Below are 20,745 nucleotides of genomic sequence, written 5' to 3'. Positions count from 1 at the left end.
TTCAGTAAATCTTGAAGTCTTTGCAGAATAGAATATTTCAAAAAAATGCTGTTCCTTATATTAATAATACAAGCATCAACGCATGACGGAGTGATTTGATGTTCATTCCCAATCAAAGAAGAATTCAACAATATATGAACCTAACCATTATTCATAAGGGGACACTATAATTACAACTATTATATTAATTTTTAAACTGTTATTATCGAACCTGCCTTTTAGCTAAACACTTTCAGAGCACTTAATGATGGAATATTCTATAAACAAGAATGCTGTGAAAAATTTTGAACAAGCTGTTTCCAGAAAATTGTACATACAATAACTCAAGTAAATTTCAGAAGTTTTAAGTTACTTTAAATGATTTGCAAACAAAATGCCATATCTATTTCATTGTTTTTAAGTCCTAACGTATGATATAAACAAAGGAGACTTCCAAGAAGGACTATTTCATAAGAGTATATTCTTTTAGTCATCTTCTTTTTTGATAGACGTCTTCTATTTTCGGCAGGCTCAAAAGTGCTATTTTTCTCCCACCAACTTCTGAAAATGATTCGAAATTTCGAATGTAACTTTTTTATTTGAAATTTGCATACAGTGGCGCAATCGTCCGTTAAACATTTGAATACATATTTTGATATTGTAAGATGTTCAATTTTGTGGAAACAGAAGACTGATTCAGTAAAAAATGGTGTTTTATTGTCGTGGTAAAGATTGTGGGAAACGTTTTTCAACAACAACGAATAGAAACAAGCATGAAAGGACATTTATCTCAGAAAAAGTGTGCCATTGAATTGGATAGCGATATATCTTTGTTTGTTTGTTCATCTGCAGGTTGTAATACCACTTCGAAAAATAAATACAACATCAAGAAGCATCTGACAAAAGGACTCTGCAGCTAGCAACGAAATTTGCCCTGAGTGTGAAAGGAATTCTTCTGTTTTGACTATTTATGATGCAGAACCGGCGAATGTATGCCACAGTCTCCCAGCACAGGTTTGGATACCCTTGCCTGCATTGTAGAGACGAATGATGTAGTGGATACCAATGATGTTGATGTAGATACCAATAATGTTGGGGATGCCAATGATAATGCAAGCAATGTGGATACCAATGATGTAGTGGATACCAATGATGTAGTGGATATCAATGATGTTGAAGTAGAATCATTGAATCGTACAGTCAACAGGTCTTGGCTCGAGAGTGTTATTTCAAAGATTACTCGTAATATGGACCATTCTTTCACATTGAACCAATGTGTAATTAAGAAATTGAAACTTGATTTGAAAATTAACAAAAATGAAGCTGCTAGCTACACGCAAAGCTGTTTTGGTGAAATGGTAGATGATGAAGCTTTTCTAACCTGTTTGAGTTCTGCTGTTGGATATATACCATATCGTTTAAAAAGCATTCTGTCGGGAAAAGTACGCAATAAGCACAATTTTGGAAAGCTACAACCGTCAAGGAAAAGTCCATCACGTCAACAGACTCTACAAAAAACTTAAAAAGAATACCTAAGAAAACATCCTTACAAAAGTACAAAGATATCGTTGACCCAAATTTGAGGGAGGAAGTCGTTCAATTGAAAAATGGAACTAAAGTCAGGTACACAGCTATTAAAATGATTTATGTTAAATCAATTAGCAAATTAACCATGAATTAGTGCGAAAAATATTCCCGTTTCCTTAACACCTCTTTTAACTTCAAACCCTTTTGCTGACCCAGTCTATTGACCCAATTTTTCGGTAAGCTTTATCAGTTTTCAGATTCTCTCCTATAATGACACACGTTACCAACTTTTAAGCTTTGAGAATTCTGGGACCAAATAGGAGTCTCGAATTAGGGTAATTTTAGGGCCTGGGATACAAACGCCTCCAAATTGGTTCAGCTGACCATGTGATTTTAATTTTCCATGAGACTACCAACCTATTTAAAGGCTCAAAGCTTTTGTAGAAAATGGCACCTAAAGCTCTGTTATGAGCTCTCCACGGTTCAATTGTCAACCCTGTCAATATTCGTTACCATTTTGACTTGAGTGACGATACCAATCATGACGGTATATTTGTTGATCACGTCATACGAGACATTATTGATAAGTATAACATCCAAACGAAGATCTATGGATTCAAAGTGACAATGCAGCGTCGCACTCTTAAAAAACCTTGCATATAAATTCAATCTAAGAATTATGTTGACATACGGAGCTGCTGGTCATGGAAAAGGTGCAATTGATGGTATGTCAAGCTTTGGCGTCAAAAATGTTTTACGAAAAGATATTGTCACTCGCAACTTTTTTTTTCAACAAAAGTGAAGAAGTCGTTGGCTCCAAATAAAATGCCCTCAATTCAGTTATACTCATTTGCCTTCCGAATCAAGAATTCAAAATACCGAATTATGATCATCAAGGAATGTATGAAGCACCATTTAATAACTTTTTACAGCAAAATTACCTGTACTTTGCAAGAAGTATCTGTGTTCGTGCGATTCATGTCTGAAGTTCAACTTCAAAGAATGTTTGGTAGATGAAGCACCTCGTTTTTCCGAACTGACATGCCTCAATTACCAAGGTGACGATGAAGATGTTATCGACATGGTAGAGATTTTGGATTTCATAGAAGTTCCGTCTTCTGTTTCCCTCTTCTGTGAAAGTCAGAATAAGCCATTGTACTTTGTACAAGTTACAGAAAAAGGAACTGCTGAAAAATATCTCACCGATTCACACGGTCACTTTTGTTAAAAAGTGAGGACACGTGTGTTCAACATAATCTGTTCTCAAAAATATTAATATTTACAGTTCTTGTTTCATACTTGTTTTCCACCGTATAGCGTGTACTCCATTGTAGTGTGTATTCGCTATAACAACTTCCCCTAAAACAGCAAAACAAAAGAAAAGCAACTTGTCCTATACATAAAATTAATTTCTAACATAACTACGTGTCTGTCTAAACATCTGTCGAATTTCTATCTACAGATGTCTTGAAAGTTCATTGGTTAGTGTTTTTTCCATTCTTGTATTGGTCTTCTATAGCAATTCTATACCTTCTATACCAGAACTTTAACCAAGAGCAGGTAGGTTTCGACCTATCTTTCTGCATCTATGTACCCTGGATGTCTAGCTGGGTCACATCGAAGAGGTCCGCGGATGGTCATCAGCAGAAACTAGACATCCCCATCTTCCCAAAGTAAACTTTGACCACTTTCTGTTCAACTGTGCTTTTCTTTGTTTTTAACTCAGGTAATAAGTGGAGTCGTTACTCTCCAAAGACAAGATCATGTGTGATCAAACCCCCCTGCTAATATATATATTTTTTAACTGGAGTAATAAGTGGAGTTGTCACTCTCCAAAGACAAGACCTAGTATGATAAAACCCCCTTGCTAACTTAATTTTTATTTGATTTTGTTTTTATTTTTGCCTGGGGTAATAAGTGGAGTCGTCACTCTCCAAAGACAAGACTGAGTGTAGTCAAACCTCCTTGCTGACTCATTCTGGTTAAAATTCTTGCAGTCACCCCATCTATTTTCCTTGGAACAATGGGTAAAGTTGGGAAAAGAGACCCTTCTCCTACTTGCCTCAAGCCGCGACCTGCCTGTTCAAGGAAAATCAGTTAGAGAACTTGCTATAAGCATTATGGAGAGCGCCAATAAAGACCACGCGCATCCAGTGAATACGGAGGAAAAGGAACCTGCTGTTGTTTCGAACGATGTTGTTGATTTTAATGCCCTAGAAAATAACGCTATACCTGAGAAAGTGATAAGTAGCAATGACGAAGAAAAAAGGGGTACGTGGACTGTAACCCCCATAAAAAATTATCAGAACGAAGGCCCCAATGCTTCATAATTTGTTGAAAGCAGTCCAGCTATTGGGGTGGTGGGAAAGAAAAAACGGAAACTGTCTTCCCTTAAACTGAGACGCCGAAAAATCTCAAATTCAAATTTCAACCCAAAAGCATTTGCCGATGAAATGAAATCATACCTAAAAAATGAACTTGCAACTTTTGCTAAGACTCAGCAGTTTACCTCTGCTAACGTTGTAAACAAGCAAATTTCGTCGCCGTTAAGTCTGCCATCTTCGCCCCTTATCGTTAGTTCTTTTCCGGCTCCCGGTTCTCTGGAACCAACATCAACAAATGATGGCGTGTTGGTAGCGGGTATGTCTAATATTGCCCCTGCGTGCAAGTCTGCTCCTCCAGTTTCTTTTGCTTCCTCCGCTTCTCTTGCTCCCTCTGCAAGCTCATTGCCTGCTATCCCCAAGCGAGTTTTGGAAAAAATTAGGACAGGTGAGTATGTCAAGTTCGATCTTCTTTTGCCTCCTGGCCTGAATTCTTCTTCATCTGCCCTCTCCTCCCTGGCTATGGACGATGCCGGAGATTTTGATTTAAGAATTAGGGAGATGGATGGTAGGCCAACTGTGTCGCTTAATCAAAAAAGCTTTAATAAGTCTAAGGTTAAGGACTTCCATTCTAGGTGTTTGGCATGGTCAAATTATTTTATGTGTATGTTGCATTACTTCCCACACCTCACAAGCCAGCTCGTTAGATATCAACAGATGGTCGTTAATTTCGCCAATCAGTATAAGTTTAGCGCAGTCTACATTTACGATCAGCTTCATAGGTTGCAAATAGCAAATGATCCAACCAGGAAGTGGGATAAGTTCGATGAGCTTTTATTCAATAACCACATTCGAGGAGCAAGCACACGTCTTGCCCCAGCCTCGACATCTCCAGCTAGCAGGTTTGGCTCACATTGCTTTACCTGCCGGAAAGAGGGACATTTTGCCAGCAACTGCCCCTCTGGTTCTCGGCAAACTGGGGACACAAGGTTTCGGAATGCCTCCCGCTCGTGGGGTAATGGACAGCGGGCAGGTTGGTGTTACAGATACAATAGCGGCCTACCTTGCAGAGAGGATACTTGCCACTTCGTTCACAGATGCACTTTGTGTGACAGGATGCACCCATCCTCCCGCTGTTCACTCCGGCCCTCTGCACCAAGTCCCAAGTAATTTTTTTCCAGTTGTAAGGCCTGTTTTCACGCCCATCAATGTGAATATTTTGGAGTCCTTGCTTGCAGGACACCCAAATAGATTAATTGTAAATTTTATTGTTTCCGGCTTTAAATTTGGTTTTAAACTTGGTTTTTTTGACTGCTCTCTAGCCTCTAGTGATTCTAACAATAAGTCTTCATGCTCATAAGGTATCAGGAGCAATTTTAAAAGAGTTGAATCGTGGTCATACAGTTGGACCTTTTGATTTACCACCGCTTCCAGGTTTCCACTGTTCGCCTCTGGGTGCAGCACCCAAAAAAGATGGTACTGTAAGGGTGGTCTTAGACCTCTCATCACCCAGAGGCTCCTCAGTAAATGATGGCATATCGAGAGAGGATTACTCGGTCTCATATTCATCCTTTGATGATGCGGTAGAGATGGTCAAAAGAATGGGCAAGAATTGTTACATGGCAAAACTTGATATGACTGGCATCTACTAGGATATAAGTGGCAAGGGAGGTATTTTTTTGATGTAGTTTTACCATTTGGTGGACGCTCTTCGCCTTACATATTTAATACTTTTGCAGATTTATTAAACTTTATCTTACATTTTGTAGCAATGATCAATGAGTTACTGCATTATTTTGATGACTTCATTACTGCGGCGTTACAAAAAAATGAATGCCAGTATTTGGTTGACCTCATCAAGAATGTCTTTAAGGTTATTGGCGTTCCACTTGCACTCGATAAAGTAGTGGGTCCATCTCAGGTTATAACCTATCTGGGCATACAAATTGACACTGTTAATTTTGTGATACGTCTGCCTGAAGATAAGTTTGATGCCTTGATGGTCGCTTTAAAAGGGTGGCTCACCAAGAAAAAAATGTAAGAAGAGGGAGCTTTTGTCTCTTATAGGCTCACTTTCATTTGCCTGTAAAGTGGTAAAATGTGGCCGTATCTTCCTACGCCGCTTGATTGATCTAGCATCTACGGTTAAACACTTAAATTACCACATCACTATCACCTCTGAATCTAGGAGGGACATCGAGTGGTAGTGGGCATTTCTTCCAACGTGGAACGGGATAGCTATTATTCACACAGAAACTCTCTACTCATCGTCCCTTCAGTTGTTTACTGATGGATCAGGCATTGGGCTCGGTGGATTTTATGGTGGAAAATGGTTTTCAATAGAATTAGGCCATGCCCTGCAACATAGCATTTCCTATTATGAGTTACTGGCAATTGTTGTGGCTGTTTTTTGTTGAGGGTGTTGAATGGAGGAATAAACAAGTCATAATTTTCACAGATAACCAGGCTGTTGTTCAGATATGGTGTAGCGGCTCATGTAAATGCCCACACATCATGAACTTGGTCAGGAAATTGTTTTTCTTTCTTGCACAACATAACATAAACTTGTTGTTACGTCATATTGAGGGTCAGTTTAACGTTTATGCAGATCTTCTTTCTCGCTTACAGGTGCAACTATTCAAGACGTGTCCAGACGCACTAGCAGAACCCTCTCCACTACCTCAATCAGTGTTGGAAGTCTTGAAGACGAATTGAGGTGTTACTTTACTGCTGCTCCTGCTCCAAACACTAGACGAACTTATTTATCTGGCCACCGTAGTTATGTTCGTTTCTGCAAAAGCCTGCATATCGCACCATATCCTGCAGTTGAACGCACCTTGCAACTCTATGTTACCTTCCAAGCTCGCCACGTTACATATAACACTATTAAAGTGTATTTATCCGCAATTCAATACCAAAGTGTAGTTCTTGGCTTCTCCACACAAATTTATACAATGCGTCGCCTCTACTATGTCGTGGGTGGTATTCGCAGATCACACCCACATCAACGTTTAAGACGTCTACCAATCACCCCTGTTCATTTGCGGGATATGCTGCGATTTGTTGGCCAATCAGGGTTTAAGCCTATAGATAAACTAATGTGGCGTGCCCTCATCCTACTTGCGTTCTTCGGTCATCTTCGCGTTTCTGAATATGTGTCACCATCAGTTAAAACATTTGATGCCTCTGTAAATCTCATGGCCACAGATATTTTTATTGACTCGGACTCTAACATAGCAACTGTTAATATAAAGTGTTTCAAAACTGATCCATTTCGAATGGGTTTCAAAATTCGCTTGGCTCGTATTGGCGGTGAGCTCTGTCCAGTAGCTGCTTTGGAAAATTACCTTCTCCTTCGCGATACAACGCCAGGTCCATTGTTTGTTTTACATTGCGGCGACTTTGTTACCAAAAAATATGTGTCTTCCTTCCTAAAAATTAGTTTATCACTTCACGTTGATCTTAATACACATAGTTTTCGCATTGGAGGTGCTTCTGCAGCAGCGTCATGTGGCATTCCGGACTCAGCTATTAAAATCATTGGGAGATGGTCTAGTGACTGCTATAGACGATATATCCACCTATCTATAGGGCTATGATAGAATGTTCCTCGCGGATTGCAGGACTCAACGGCATCACAAAAATTTGGGACATTACGTCCACATATTGAATATATAATATTGTTTAGCAGTCTTATCCACACATCTATATGTTTGCCAACTATACCCCTCCTAACACTTTTCAGAGTTCTATTGTCGATTATTTAAAACTTCGCCACGCACTGTTATCAGCTTCTGCCACTAACAATTGATAGTGCTATTACTGCTATAACTCTAAATTAAAGTACAATCCTCATTCATTGATTTTGTATTATTGACAGCAATTGTAGTTATTATTTGTCAATTTAAAGTTGTGTATTATCAGATTTTGAAAGTTAGCTAATAACATGATGGATCGCAAAATTGTCTCCTTTAAAAAATCCAGTTTGGGGTAAATTTTTTGCACTGGTTAAACGTTTTAGCTGTAAAATGAGATGGGAGCCGCACGACAATACCTCTTTTTCAACTAGAACCGTTTGATGAGCGTTGCAAAATGACAGAAGTAGGCATTAGTGTCTGACAACTCCTCGCTTTTAAAGAAATTATCTAAGGAAGATTGTAACGAAGATTGCAGAGAAAGTTGGATGCATGGTGCTATAACTTCTGAGTAGCTGGTAATATGACATGAATTGCAAGTGGTTGATGTCTTGATGCCAATATTAAAAAGACTTCCAAGAAATGGAAAGTCTCATGACAGACCAGGTAAGAGATTTTCAAGAACCTCGGGGAATGAGAAAAGATATTAAATGCACTTCCCTTCGCAGCTGAGATATGATGTTTCACAGCACGCAAAAAATGGGAGGGATCAACTGGATTTCTAGAAACAGCCAAACTTTGAAGAACACCTACAAATGCTTCGCCTAACTTTGAGGTTGTTTTGCTGACAGAAATGGCTTCTTGAACTTTTGGAAGGTTATAAAAACATTGTAAGATGGAGTTTGCATAACATGTGTTTCCCAAGTTTTTTAGACCGCTATTCCTAAAATCAGGGTTAGATGACAATGCGACTGTTGTTTTGGAAGACCTTGTAGCAAGTTTTTCGGGGTTTTTGATTTTATATGATTTTGTGTGACTTGCGGAAGATTTCTCAAGGGTTTTTGATATCTTACATTCCATATTTGTAACAGAAGAAACTTCAGGAATGATTGGAACCTTTTCAGGCTCAACCCAAGTGGTATAACTTCGAGACATCCAGATGTAAAAAGAAGCACCCATGGAGGTAAAAGTTAGGGATTTTAATAGGGAACGTAAAGGTTTGTAGGGAAACCAAGGCAACGAAAACAGGTCCTTACTGATTCTGAACAGAAACCCCTTGCACCCACCTCAATGGCAAAGAAATGCACGATCCATCCATTGTTTTTCATAGCATAAGAAAGTAAGGAATATATGTTAAACTTTCGTTTGTGCCAATATTCCGTGTTCTCTTCACATGGACAAGTCAGTTCTACCATAATTACATTTTTGGAAGAACTGGATATTAATAACACGTCTGTGCGTAGTTGTGTTATTGCAATGTATGGTGGAACAACTAAAACGGAATCTAAATCTGACAGTATTTTCCAATCAAAAGGAAGGTGAAAAAGGCCTGGACACTTTGTATGTCTCTTCTTAAATGGTGATTGACCGGCCGGAATGAAGTTGTATCTCTGTAGACGCAACATCATTCGTTCAATTCGCGGGGGCGGTGTTGATTTGGGATTGATTTGGGACAGTATATTTACTAATGCTTTCTTGTCACTAAAAAGTGCGAAGTGCTTTCTGTAAAGGTACAAAATGTTTTTTTCAAATGCATAAGTCGCTGCTAAACATTTCCGTTCTATCTGGGAGTCATTTTCGGTTGCGTAAGTGATCTTGAAGAGTAAGATATCATCTATGACATTTTTCTTACAATTGCAGAACACGAGTGTTTCTTTGTTTTCGTCAAAGTATGACAGACACGACTTTTCGGATAATGTTGTTGCAAAGTTACAAACGCTTCTTGGCATTCTGTATTCCACTCAAATTTTACATTTTTTTGCATTAAACGTCGGAGAGGATAAGTAATGGTACTGTAGTTCTGAATGAATCTTTTTAAATAATTAATCATCCCCAAAAAGCTTCTTAATGATTTGACGTCTGTAGTTCGGTTCACGTTTAAAAGACTGTTAATTTTTGTCGGACTTGGTCTCATCGCCTCTGCTGAAAACACGCCGCCGAAATACTCAAGGTTATGTTAGTCAAACAAGCATTTGTGTAAGTTTAATGTTATTCCCTTATCCGATAGTCTCTTAAACACTTGTGTCAAGATTCTGTCATGTTCTTCTGTCGTTGTTGCGTAAACTGGTATGTCATCGGCAATATTGTCTGCACCGTTTATGTCTGAAAGTATTGATTGGATCGTATGTTGTAGTTCCTCTGAAGCACTATTTGCACCAAATATTAATCGTTTGTACTGCATTATCTTGTTGTGTGCGGAACGCTGTTATATATCTGCAAGACTCGTCTAGTTCTAACTGGTGGAATGCTGCGTTAAGAATGAAAATTACAAAGTGCACGCACAATGATAAACTCGACCAGTTAAGTCTTAAAAATTAAATTCTAGAGGTTTTGCTCCTCTAAAGAATATGTTCATATAAAGGAACACGATTCTTCCTTTTTCCAAGGAGGTAATTGGCACAAAAATTAAACAAACAAACAGACAGAGAGAGTAGGACAGGACTTCTGTAAAGGGTACAAAGATTTCGACTCATTTTCCTGAACCAAGGTACCCAAAATATCTAGCTGAGTCACCTCATAAAAGGTCTGCGAACAGTCTTCAGCAGGAACTAGACATTTCTTTCATCTATAACTTTTCATCTGTCCTACTCTGTTGTGTGACTCGGGTAAGACAGATATGCCGTAGGTACTGAACTTTTAGTTTAACACAAATTATGTCCTTTACACATAATCTTGATAAGTGATCATCAATACCCATAACCCATGAAAAAATACACAAGTTCGCCTGTCCTTTTTCATACTGCATTGCAAGAAAGCCAGCGTCGAAACGCCGGGTTAAGTCACAAGTAACTGTTGTTGAACGCTTTGAAGAGCCCTTAATAAGAACCGCAAACTTTGCAACCCGGTGAGGTGGATGACTTTATTACGGGTATGCAGTATGTTGTAAATCAAGTGAAGAGCACACACCATTGTGTTGCGACTGTAACATATTTTTCAAAAAATAACTTTCCCGCAACAAAAGCTGAATTAAAACAGAGTTCACAAACCGTTGTTACTCCGTCATAACAAAAACAATGGGTAATATTATTTTATTCTGCAGAATAAGTTTTTGTAAAGGTAAAAAATTAATTGTGACACCGAGCCGAGTGCTTAGTACAGTTAAACGCTATTTCACAGGCGTATAGGTTTAATATCCTTTTAAAAAAAAAATTCTGGCAGACTCTGTTTAAATAATAACACGATAAAAAGTCCATTGCTAACACAGGGCTGAGCGGTTAGTTCAGGTAAATAGTGTTGCTCATCTGTACAGGTGTGATTCCCAAGAAAGTTTAAAAATTGATTGCCCCAGTGGGCTGACCCCTCAGAAGTACATGTAAACTATGTCGCACATGCGCATTGGCGTAAGAGCGTTTTCCAAAAAAAACTGTTTGTTGTTAACACTGGGCTAAGTGCTTAGTATAGTTAAACAGAGCTGAAAATGTGTATAAGCGTAATTCTCTTTTACAAAATAACTTCATTGCAACTTCGGTTTACATAAAAAGACAGGGAACAGCCTGTCGTTACCTGTCCAAGTCAATCGCTCCGCCATTTTATTTGCAGAAAAGGTTTTCAGGAAAATAAGAAAAGGTGTAGCTACCTAGCAAACTGACTGCATTTATCATAAGAATTATTGCTTAAGAATATTGGTGTAGCCAAACTGCATTTTTATACTCTCACTTTTTACCCAGAGGTTTAGCTAAGAAACTAGCTAGCTAGCTAGCTAAATAGTCACATAACATAAAAGTAAATGTTGCCTAGGATAAAAAGCTCTTATACCATATAGAATAGTAAGAAGTAAGACTCTAGCTAGCTAACCTTTAAAATCTTCATTTCTATCCAAACATCCTAAACTGGTGCGTTTAGGATCTGCACGTGGCTAAAAAACGTGACAATATATTCATTCTAACATTGAAAACAAACAAAAAACAAATATTACAAAAATATAAAGCTTTTAGAAGATAAAAAAGTCAAACAGGTCTACCACAATCCTCATGCACTGATCACACATGACCATTTTCAAAATCAAAATGGTCTTTGTAGGTCCGGCCTCGAAAAACTTGGATTGTTTTTTAAAGAGTTAGGCGTCGTGAATGTATTCTACGTCGAGCGGGAAAAACAAATTTGTTAAAAATATATCGCATTTGGTATTAGTGCGCATTTTAAAAATTTCGTGTTTCCGTTACAGGACGCGTCTTTCACGGACACTCAGACAGACGGAATACGGCTATTATTAAAGAGATGCTCATTTTTATAATCTGCCAAAAGTTTTTGATATATTTTTCTTATCACTGTGTTTTTAATGTGGAGGATTGACTTTAAAAAGCTTTAGTTTTATAAATTATATATATTATATTTAGGCTTGCTGCTACCATTTGGTTTGGTTGGTTAATGATTTTAAATATTTCACCAATGCTGTAACGAAGAAAGTGTTTGCATATCATAATCACACCCACTGTGCTTTTTCGAACAGAGAGATATTAGGCCTGGGAAAGAAATTTTATACTTTTATGGAGAAAATAATTTACCATGGCATGAAAAAGTATGTCATTTATATAAGTGCTTTGCATAACAGCTTATATTTTTCTGGCTAAATGTTATCATATTTTTTAGAAGTTATTGCAATTAAATACAAACAAAAACTCTAAGAGTCTAAGACAAAACAGGTAATTGCAAAACTTGTAAATATCAACCTCAAATTACAAAAAACCTTCAAGATAAAATTAAAAAAAAAAAGAAAAAAAAGAAAAAAAGTTTTTTATTTAAATCATTATCACACACTACTGCATTGATATTATAGGTTCATTATGTAACTAGATAGGACTCAGAAGGCTGTAAGTCTACTTATGACAACTAAGATTCACAGTGCAACAGAAGAGCAACTTTTTCAATTGAGTTGTTCAATTATGATAATATTATTTCGCTTTTTGTGGTTCTAAATTTGTGTTTTTACTTGTTGGTTCATAAAGAAAGAATAGGCATTTTGTGGGAAATAAATTGTCTTGACATTAAAAATATTTGTATATTTTAGAACTACAATGAAGGTACAATTTTATTTAATCCAACGGAGTGTGATGCAATTCAAGAGATCCTTAAACTTTATAAAACAAACCTGCCATTGACGTTTTCTGACAAGATCAGTGAAGGTGCATCAGCAATTTATATTGTCACAAAAAAGACAGTCAATTATTTGCTGTAAAAGTTCTGAAACAGAAGCACGCAAAGAAGAGGCTTTCCAAAGTAGCGGACAAGTAGTTAAGCCATACAAATGTGGCTTCTTTTCAGGGATTTTGTTGTAACCTATCTGCATTCATTTGTAAATATTGTCAGTTGTCAGTTGTTGATTGGTGATGAGATGAGTGCACAATGTTGGACAGATGATGTCAATTATCAACGAGAATGATCATTTTATTTTTAATGAAAGGATAAATGTCATCAAACAAGCTACAGCCGGTTTGGATGATCTCGAAATTATCCATAAAGACTTTAAACCTTCGAATTTGTTACTTTTTGGTTCAGTAAATAATTTCCATGTGAAAGTACCAGATTTTGATGACATACCTGACATAAAGAATACTATCACAGCAACATTTAAAACAACAAAACAATGTGTTGGGACGGCACTTACACTACCCCTGAACTATGCACTAGGTTACTGATGAAACCAACATACCAAACAGATGTATACCCATGGTCCATCACAATCTATGAAATTTTGTCTGACCAAGCATGCATGCTTTGCCAGTTGATAATGATTCGTTGCTTTTAGAAGCGCTACAGAACAATAAAAAACCTTTAGTAGATCATCTAAAGACAATATAAGACTATAAACTCATATCACCCATAATAAAGAAAATTCGGACTTGTGATTCATCAGAAAGACCTACACTGGAGCAGGCAAGTTTAAATTTGTTTAAATTTTGCATATAATCCATCTTTTCTACCTATGTGTCACACTTTAGAAGAACAAGATCAATTTTCCTTTTCAGATAATGGACATGCTTAACAGAAAGGTTCCTGCAACAGTTAAGAATACTGATAAGGGAGTAAAATGCTGTAGTCTGGATGCTTTATACCAACTAGGCATATGCTTTTAACTTTTAATGGAGAAGTTTAAATGTAAGCTGTAAAATTGTCCCTATATTTAAATCACAATTTTACAGACTTCACAAAATAAGTTTTCTCTGAATTTATTCCACAAAATGCACTCCTTTTTTCTCTTCTTAAACACAAAAACAACAACAAAACAAGTTCTTTCTTCTTACGAAACTTTATCCACAACAAAATTCGGAAAAAATAATTAATTTAAATCTTGACTGATGATTGTAATACAACGAAACCCCCCAAATTAAAATCTTCTTTACTGGTAACAAAGAGCATGACCTGACAATGTCACATATTGTGATGACCATACACAAAACCAGTTTATTCATCTATTTTGGTTATGGTTAACTTCACGCGTGTGTGTAAAGGCAGACCAGTTTTCATACTTTTGTCTAGTACAAACCAAAGCTTTTTCAGGAATGAACAAGGTTTTCTATACTAAACAAACACTGTTGTTGCAAGGTAACATTAAACCGCATATTTCAGTAATTATAAACTTGTTATGTTTTTCTTTTTATTCTAGGGCCCTCCGCAAAGACAAGAAATGTAGACAGAGAAAAAAAATCGAGGAGAAAGGTATGTTTACGTCCCCCAAAATCGTTAGAAATGTACAAGTTTATTAGAAAATCGAAAACGTCGTCGGTTTAGTAAGATGTTTTCGATACAAGTCGCATATCACCGTTAGAATCTTATTTACACAGGTTTTTTTAGAAATAACCGAAACCAAGTTTTTGGTCTCGGTTATTTTAACTTGGTTTTGATAATTTCGAACGGAAAATTTAAAAGCTATATAAACATTGGTTTGGTGGTCAGTCTTTGCGTTTCGAAGAAACGAACGATGAGCACTCCAGGAGGACTTTAAAAAAACTTTTTTTTTAATTTGTTACCTTTTGTTACGATATATTTTAAGCGCGAAAATGAATACGTGTAGAAAATAAATGTGAAACGTTTCAGTGCCAGATTGTGTAAAAAACGCTCAATACTGGTTCAAGGATCCTACAAAAACAGCAAAAGCCTATTGAAAAATTTCGCATGTCCTACTAAAGTTGCTTAACCCGCTAATTAGTGATGATTCAGTTAAGAGAAGTAAGCATTGAATTGTTTTAATTAAAAAGTCTGCGTGTTAGAGAAGTTATTCAAATTTGCATTTCTCATATACAAACCTTACACTAGATATGTTTATAGTATTTTAAAAGAAAAAAGACCGACAGATGTTTGACATTATCAATAAAGTACTCCGTCAAGAAGTTGGTAACCAAGGCGTTCATAAAACATTAGAAAAGGTATTAGATTCTTCGAACAAACTTCGTTTGAAAAGAGGAGCCCAAGAAATATGGACGTGTCACTGATTTTTAATTGCTAACAATTTTAGACAGCACATACTTATGATAACGTTTAGTAGAGACGCTGTTGGTGTTTGTACAAAGCTTTGCACAACTTACTGCCTGAAATTTATGTCAGATAAAGAAAGCTCCATTGAAGCCGATGACCACTACAGGATTCTAACAGCGTGTACAGTATTTAATACTTTTTACTTTGTTTGTGCTTGATTGCTATGTTATTTAAACCAGATGGCGATTACAACAACATTGCTCATGTCGTGGAGCATTTTAACAAATTCAGGATCTCATTTTCAATTAAATTGAACCGTCGCTCCGGTAAAATTAAACAAAATTTTACCTATGGAGAAATATTTTTCAGCGTAAAATAGCCCTATTGGAAAATATTCTTCATACAGAAAGAGTTTTACCAAATATTAACCGAGAAGAGATGGAACAAACGAGTGAACGTCTATTTAATTGCGAACATTGTGGTAAGAAATGCAAATCTGAACGTGGAATTATCCAACAACTAAGACACTGCACGAGAAATGAAATCAATCAGGAAGTTGGCCAGCCGCCCCCTGCACCCGAGCAGCACTTGCCACCGCGACAAGAAGAACAAATTGCGGAAACTTTCTGGTGGTCCGAAACGAAAGGTAGTGAGATGGAGAAAAGTGCTAAAGAGATTTACGAAAAAATCGTTTTCTGGAAACGCAATCTATTTATGCTACCAAACGGCGCTTCCGGAAAGGCATACATTCGTGAAACGACACGCTTGCTGAATTCGTGGACAGAGAATTCTCCACTCAAGAACTGTGCGCTGAGGCTGATACACATTATGCCGGCCTTGCTATTACAGAAACCATCCAAAAGATCAAAGAGTAAAGACCACGTCGAAGCTCTCGAACGACGCCTGGAAACATGGCGAAAGGGAGACTTTGCAAAACTTTACAGAGAAGCGAAAGCGATTCAGTCAAGACTACCTACCAACAACGGGAAGAGAGATATGGCAGCTCTTTCAAGACAATTTAAAGAGCTTATGCAAAAGGGTAACGTGAATGGTGCAATCAAGCTTCTTACGAACAACATGAAAGGAGGGATATTACCCTTAAACAATGAAACAATGGAGTTTTTGCGAATCAAACATCCCGATGGAAAAGAGGCAAATGAAGAAGCCCTACTTCCAGGGGAAATTCCCACAGTGGAACAAATCAGTTTTGAATCCATAGACGATCAAATGGTTCTCAAAGCAGCCCAGATGACGAAAGGGGGTTCCGGTCCATCTGGTATGGATGCGGACGGTTGGAGGAAGATACTTTTCTCGAAGATGTATGGCGACACTGGACACGATCTTAGAAGTGCGCTAGCAAACGTTATCAAAAGGATGTGCGTCGATAACATCAACGACAACTCCCTCGAAGCAATAATGGCATCCCGACTAGTCCCACTGGACAAACAACCAGGACTACGGCCTATTGGAGTAGGTGGAGTACTCAGGAGTATAGCAGGAAAAATCGTGATGAGTGTCACAAAGAAAGATGTGGTGGAAGCTTCCTCAAAATCACAAATGTGCGGCCAAGAAGCAGGTAGTGAAGCGGCGATACACGCAATGAATGAGAAATATTGTCAAGAGAGGGCACAACACAAGGTAATCCACTCGGAATGGCTATTTACGCGATGGCTATATCCCCCCTACTTGCAACAACTGAGGATCAAAACAACAAGATGGTGGCGTTCGCGGATGATGTAAGCGCATCTGGAAGCCTCGTCGCACTTCGTAGTTGGTGGTCAAATCTCATCCAATGTGGGCCAAAATATGGATATCATCCCAAACCAACAAAGTCGTGGCTTATCGTGAGGCCAGAGAAGTTCGACGAGGCAAAAGAGATTTTTGAAGGAACTGGGGTGAAAATAACCACTGAAGGAGAAAGACATCTCGGGTCGGTGGTAGGAAGCGGACAGTACAAGCGAAAATACGTTAATGAATTGGTCGAAAAATGGGTGAATGAAATTTCTCTGCTTTCTCGGATTGCGACAACACAGCCGCAAGCAGCATACGGCTGTTATATTGCTGGATATCAACATAAGCTGACGTACTTCTTCCGAACAATCCCAGGGATTGAAAACTACTTACAACCGTTCGAAGAGGTCCTTAGACATCAGTTAATCCCAGCAATTACTGGTGGACATATCGTTAATGATAGAGAGAGATCACTCCTGTCCCTGCCACCACGTATTGGAGGCCTTGGTTTGAAAGATGTTAGTCGAACAGCAAATGAAGAATATGAAAATTCCTGCCAGGTCACGCTCCATCTAAAGAACATGATCCTAGACACACAGGTAGAAGGTGATCAGTGATCAAGGCAGAACGGAGAAAAAAGCAACAAGCTAAGCTCGACAGCCTACGAGAAGAAATAGAAGATAGTGGATGCCGAAAAACGTTTGAACGACAGCAAACTTGAAAGTGGCGTTTCGAACTGGCTGACAACACTACCCCTTAAAGACTGGGGCTACGATCTGAATCAACAGCAGTTTTGGGATCAGAATAACGTATAACTGGAACCTCGAGCGACTCCCGACAGAATGCGTATGTGGTGAAAAATTCGACCTTTGCCATGCCTTGTCTTGTAAAAGAGGGGGCATGGTCACCCTGCAAAGCAACGAACTGCGTGACATCACCGCCTCACTCTTAAAAGAAGTATGTCATGACGTAAAGAAGGAGCCAATGCTGATTGCAGCAAACATCTAGAAGGAAGCACGTCTTTACATCAGTGCTCTCGGTTTCTGGACGCCTAGCCAAAAAGTATTCTTTGACGTAAGGGTCTTTAACCTACACGCTCAGAGGTACAGGCGTTCAGAAATTAAGAGATTCTTTCAGATGAACGAAAGAGAGAAGAAGCGACAGTACAACGAACGGGTGTTGCAAATTGAACATGGTACGTTCACACCACTGGTGTTCGCTGCGAATGGTGCAATGGCAAAAGAATGCAAAGCCTTCTACAAGCGGTTAGCTGATATGATTGCAGAAAAACATCTAGTATCTTATATATGTGAGATAACAACCTAATTTATGTATAACACAGTTAATGTTAATAAAATAATGTTCAAACAATTTTAAAAAAACATAAAAAAACATAAAAAATCAATGAAAGGGAAATCAGCAAATTAATTTGCTTTAAACTTTTTCAGAAGTTTTTTAGCAACTTTTGGGATACCGAAAATTTTGAACTCTGATAACGGTGCCGAATTCATCAATTGATGATGAGGTGACAAAACAGCTAGCTGTAATGATATTTCTTGTCTAATGACAGCTGGTTCTACTATAGTTAGAGGTTGCAACCCTCTAGAGATTTTTCAAAAAAGCAAAATCCCCCTTTTTGCAAGGATTTCCTAAAAACATTGACCGTAAAAGGCAGAAAAATACAACAGCGACAGAACACAACACTAAACAATAAATATTAAAGCAATTCAAAATGAATTGAATAGGTACAAATGAGATAAAACTTATCATAACGTGAATATCCTAAAACGGATAAATTTTAAATTATTCTTTAGAGAATGTGTTTAAGAAGCAAACAACTATCTGCGCGCCAGGACTTGTGACCCTGGCTGTAGCTTTCCACATGTGTTATGGAGCTCCAACACTCAGCCTTACACAGATAATTGTTGCTGTGTACCTGCCTAATGACAGTACCAGCCTGTCATAACTGGGGTATATGCGTGGGCGTAACACCACGAAGACCAGTTAAGAAAATCTAACTGCCTTGTAAAGCTTCTTCTAAAATGACTAAGGGCAGCAGGATTGTCAATCCTGAAAGCAAAGTGAGCAAACTCTGCCTCCCTACTGGACTGGGGTAATAAGTGGGATCGTTAAGCCCAAAGACAAGATATGATATCAAGCCCCCTTGCTGTGCTTCTTACAGTGTCTCTATACAAAGAGAGGAGTGAGCAAACTCCGGTTTCACGGTGCACTGACCAACATAAATCAGCTGGGGTAAATAAAACCGCTAGGGTTATGGATTCCCTCCCCCATTTGTTGTGTGACATACAAATAAGCTAACTTCTGGAAAAGAAAAGTATGTATGACGAAGAATTATTCAAGTGGAATGTGTCTACTTGAGAAATACAGCGATCGTTGCATTTGAAGCAGGTGTTTTGTTGGTCCTTAATGAAGGCACAGTAATGACATGCTTTTAATGTACCTGAGTGGTTAATGGTAGCAACCAAGTTATACTTGTTGTTGAAAGACACATCGTCAGTTGGGTGAGATGCTACCTTTAAGACATGATGTTTTTTAGGCAAGCAATTGACTAACTTGTTGTCTTTAAAAGAAGACCCATTTACTGATGTGTATCTTAACAATTGTACAACAAGGAAGTCGCCGCAATTAGAAATCTGAGTTTCAATTGTGGCCTCTTGATGCGATGAACACTGGGGGCAGAACCACTTGTTGTCACCTAGAAGTTCCTGAGGTTGTAAAAATTTGTTAAAAGAGTCTGCTATTGACTTACACGTTGGTAAAATTAAAATTGAATCCTTTTATTCCCTGGAAATGGAGAAACAACAGGAGTTGCATGACGTTGTTGTGGTCACAATTACAGACAGTAGATTGTCAACCAAAGGGGAAGATCCAATAATTTCGTCAAAAACAACTTGAAGGATCTCGGGCACATCTTGTTGGTGATTGTGATAAAACGCGTTATTGTTTTGCAGTGCCCGTAAGAAATTGGAAGGATCAATTGGTGAACGAGAACGATTCAGTAGTGACATATTTAGGACTATAGACTTTACTAGAGGAGATGACAAAGAGGACTCTGATGGTAATTGAGACCAAAGTCTTGGAAGAACCCACATAATTGAATACTGTACCCGGCCAAATCGCAAGGTTTGGTTAAACAAGCAAATAAAATCATCCAAGTGGCGATTAATGCAAGAGACAAAGAGTCCCAAACTCCACGGTGGTCAGAGTGCCTTCCAGGGATTCAATGTTAATGTAGTTAATGATTATGAGATAACAAGATAGCGAGCTCTGATGATGAAACTAGTTAAAATTGTTGAAATTACACCCTCTAAGATCAAAACGCAGTGCAAGATCTCCTTTTTTGAAAGGATAGTCTGCAAATTCAAGGCAATTGAACCAAACAACCCTCTCCACACAATACAATACGTACAACTCACAGTCCCTACACAATAATAGACAACATAAGAACAGAAGGCGAACATTACGACAACAATACAACAAAGAAATTACTATAGAAAAAAAATAAAAATATTTAAAACTATAAATAAGAGCAGACAACCACCCTAACATTCAGCCTTACACAAGTAGTTGTCCCTTCAAACCATCCGTTCGCGTTGGAGCAGCCGTGGGTCAGGACCAGCCTGAAGTCAGTGGGGGTAATCATCGTGGATGCAATGTCACGGAAACAAAAAAGATAAAAAGAAAACCCCTTATATAGCTTTTTCGTAACATCAGGTATAGCAGGATCGTTAACCCTGTAGACCAAGTGAGCAAACTTGGCCTCCCTACAGAACTGAGGTTATAACTGGGGTTGTTACTTCCAGAGAAGGCAATTGCCAAGCTCCCTGGCTAAGAAGAGAATAGAAGTAACTACATCGCAATGCAGATATAACTAGCCTTTTAAGACAGAGATGTTAATG

General features: G+C 38.1%; 1 protein-coding gene across 1 annotated transcript; it reads left to right on the top strand.

Annotated features, from left to right (window-relative positions):
- The first annotated feature begins 6,179 nt into the window (after positions 1–6,179).
- LOC130657895 (uncharacterized) lies at positions 6,180–7,426 on the top strand. Its single transcript, XM_057460883.1, has 2 exons — positions 6,180–6,414; positions 6,456–7,426. Exons 1-2 carry the CDS (start codon positions 6,180–6,182, stop codon positions 7,424–7,426), a joined length of 1,206 nt encoding a protein of 401 aa, XP_057316866.1.
- The last annotated feature ends 13,319 nt before the right edge of the window (positions 7,427–20,745 follow it).

This window comes from Hydractinia symbiolongicarpus, chromosome 9 (assembly GCF_029227915.1).
Source record: "Hydractinia symbiolongicarpus strain clone_291-10 chromosome 9, HSymV2.1, whole genome shotgun sequence".
NCBI classification, from domain to species: domain Eukaryota; kingdom Metazoa; phylum Cnidaria; class Hydrozoa; order Anthoathecata; family Hydractiniidae; genus Hydractinia; species Hydractinia symbiolongicarpus.
The sequence above is the reverse complement of the archived record's forward strand: the minus strand, read 5'-3'. Positions and strand labels throughout refer to the sequence as shown.

Bases quoted from the DNA above. Each gene is read 5' to 3' on its own strand.
- LOC130657895 (XM_057460883.1), top strand. From the start codon at position 6,180: ATGCCCTGCAACATAGCATTTCCTATTATGAGTTACTGGCAATTGTTG. The intron at 6,415-6,455 runs GTCAGTTTAACG...TCTCGCTTACAG, and splicing joins GTTGTTACGTCATATTGAGG to GTGCAACTATTCAAGACGTG.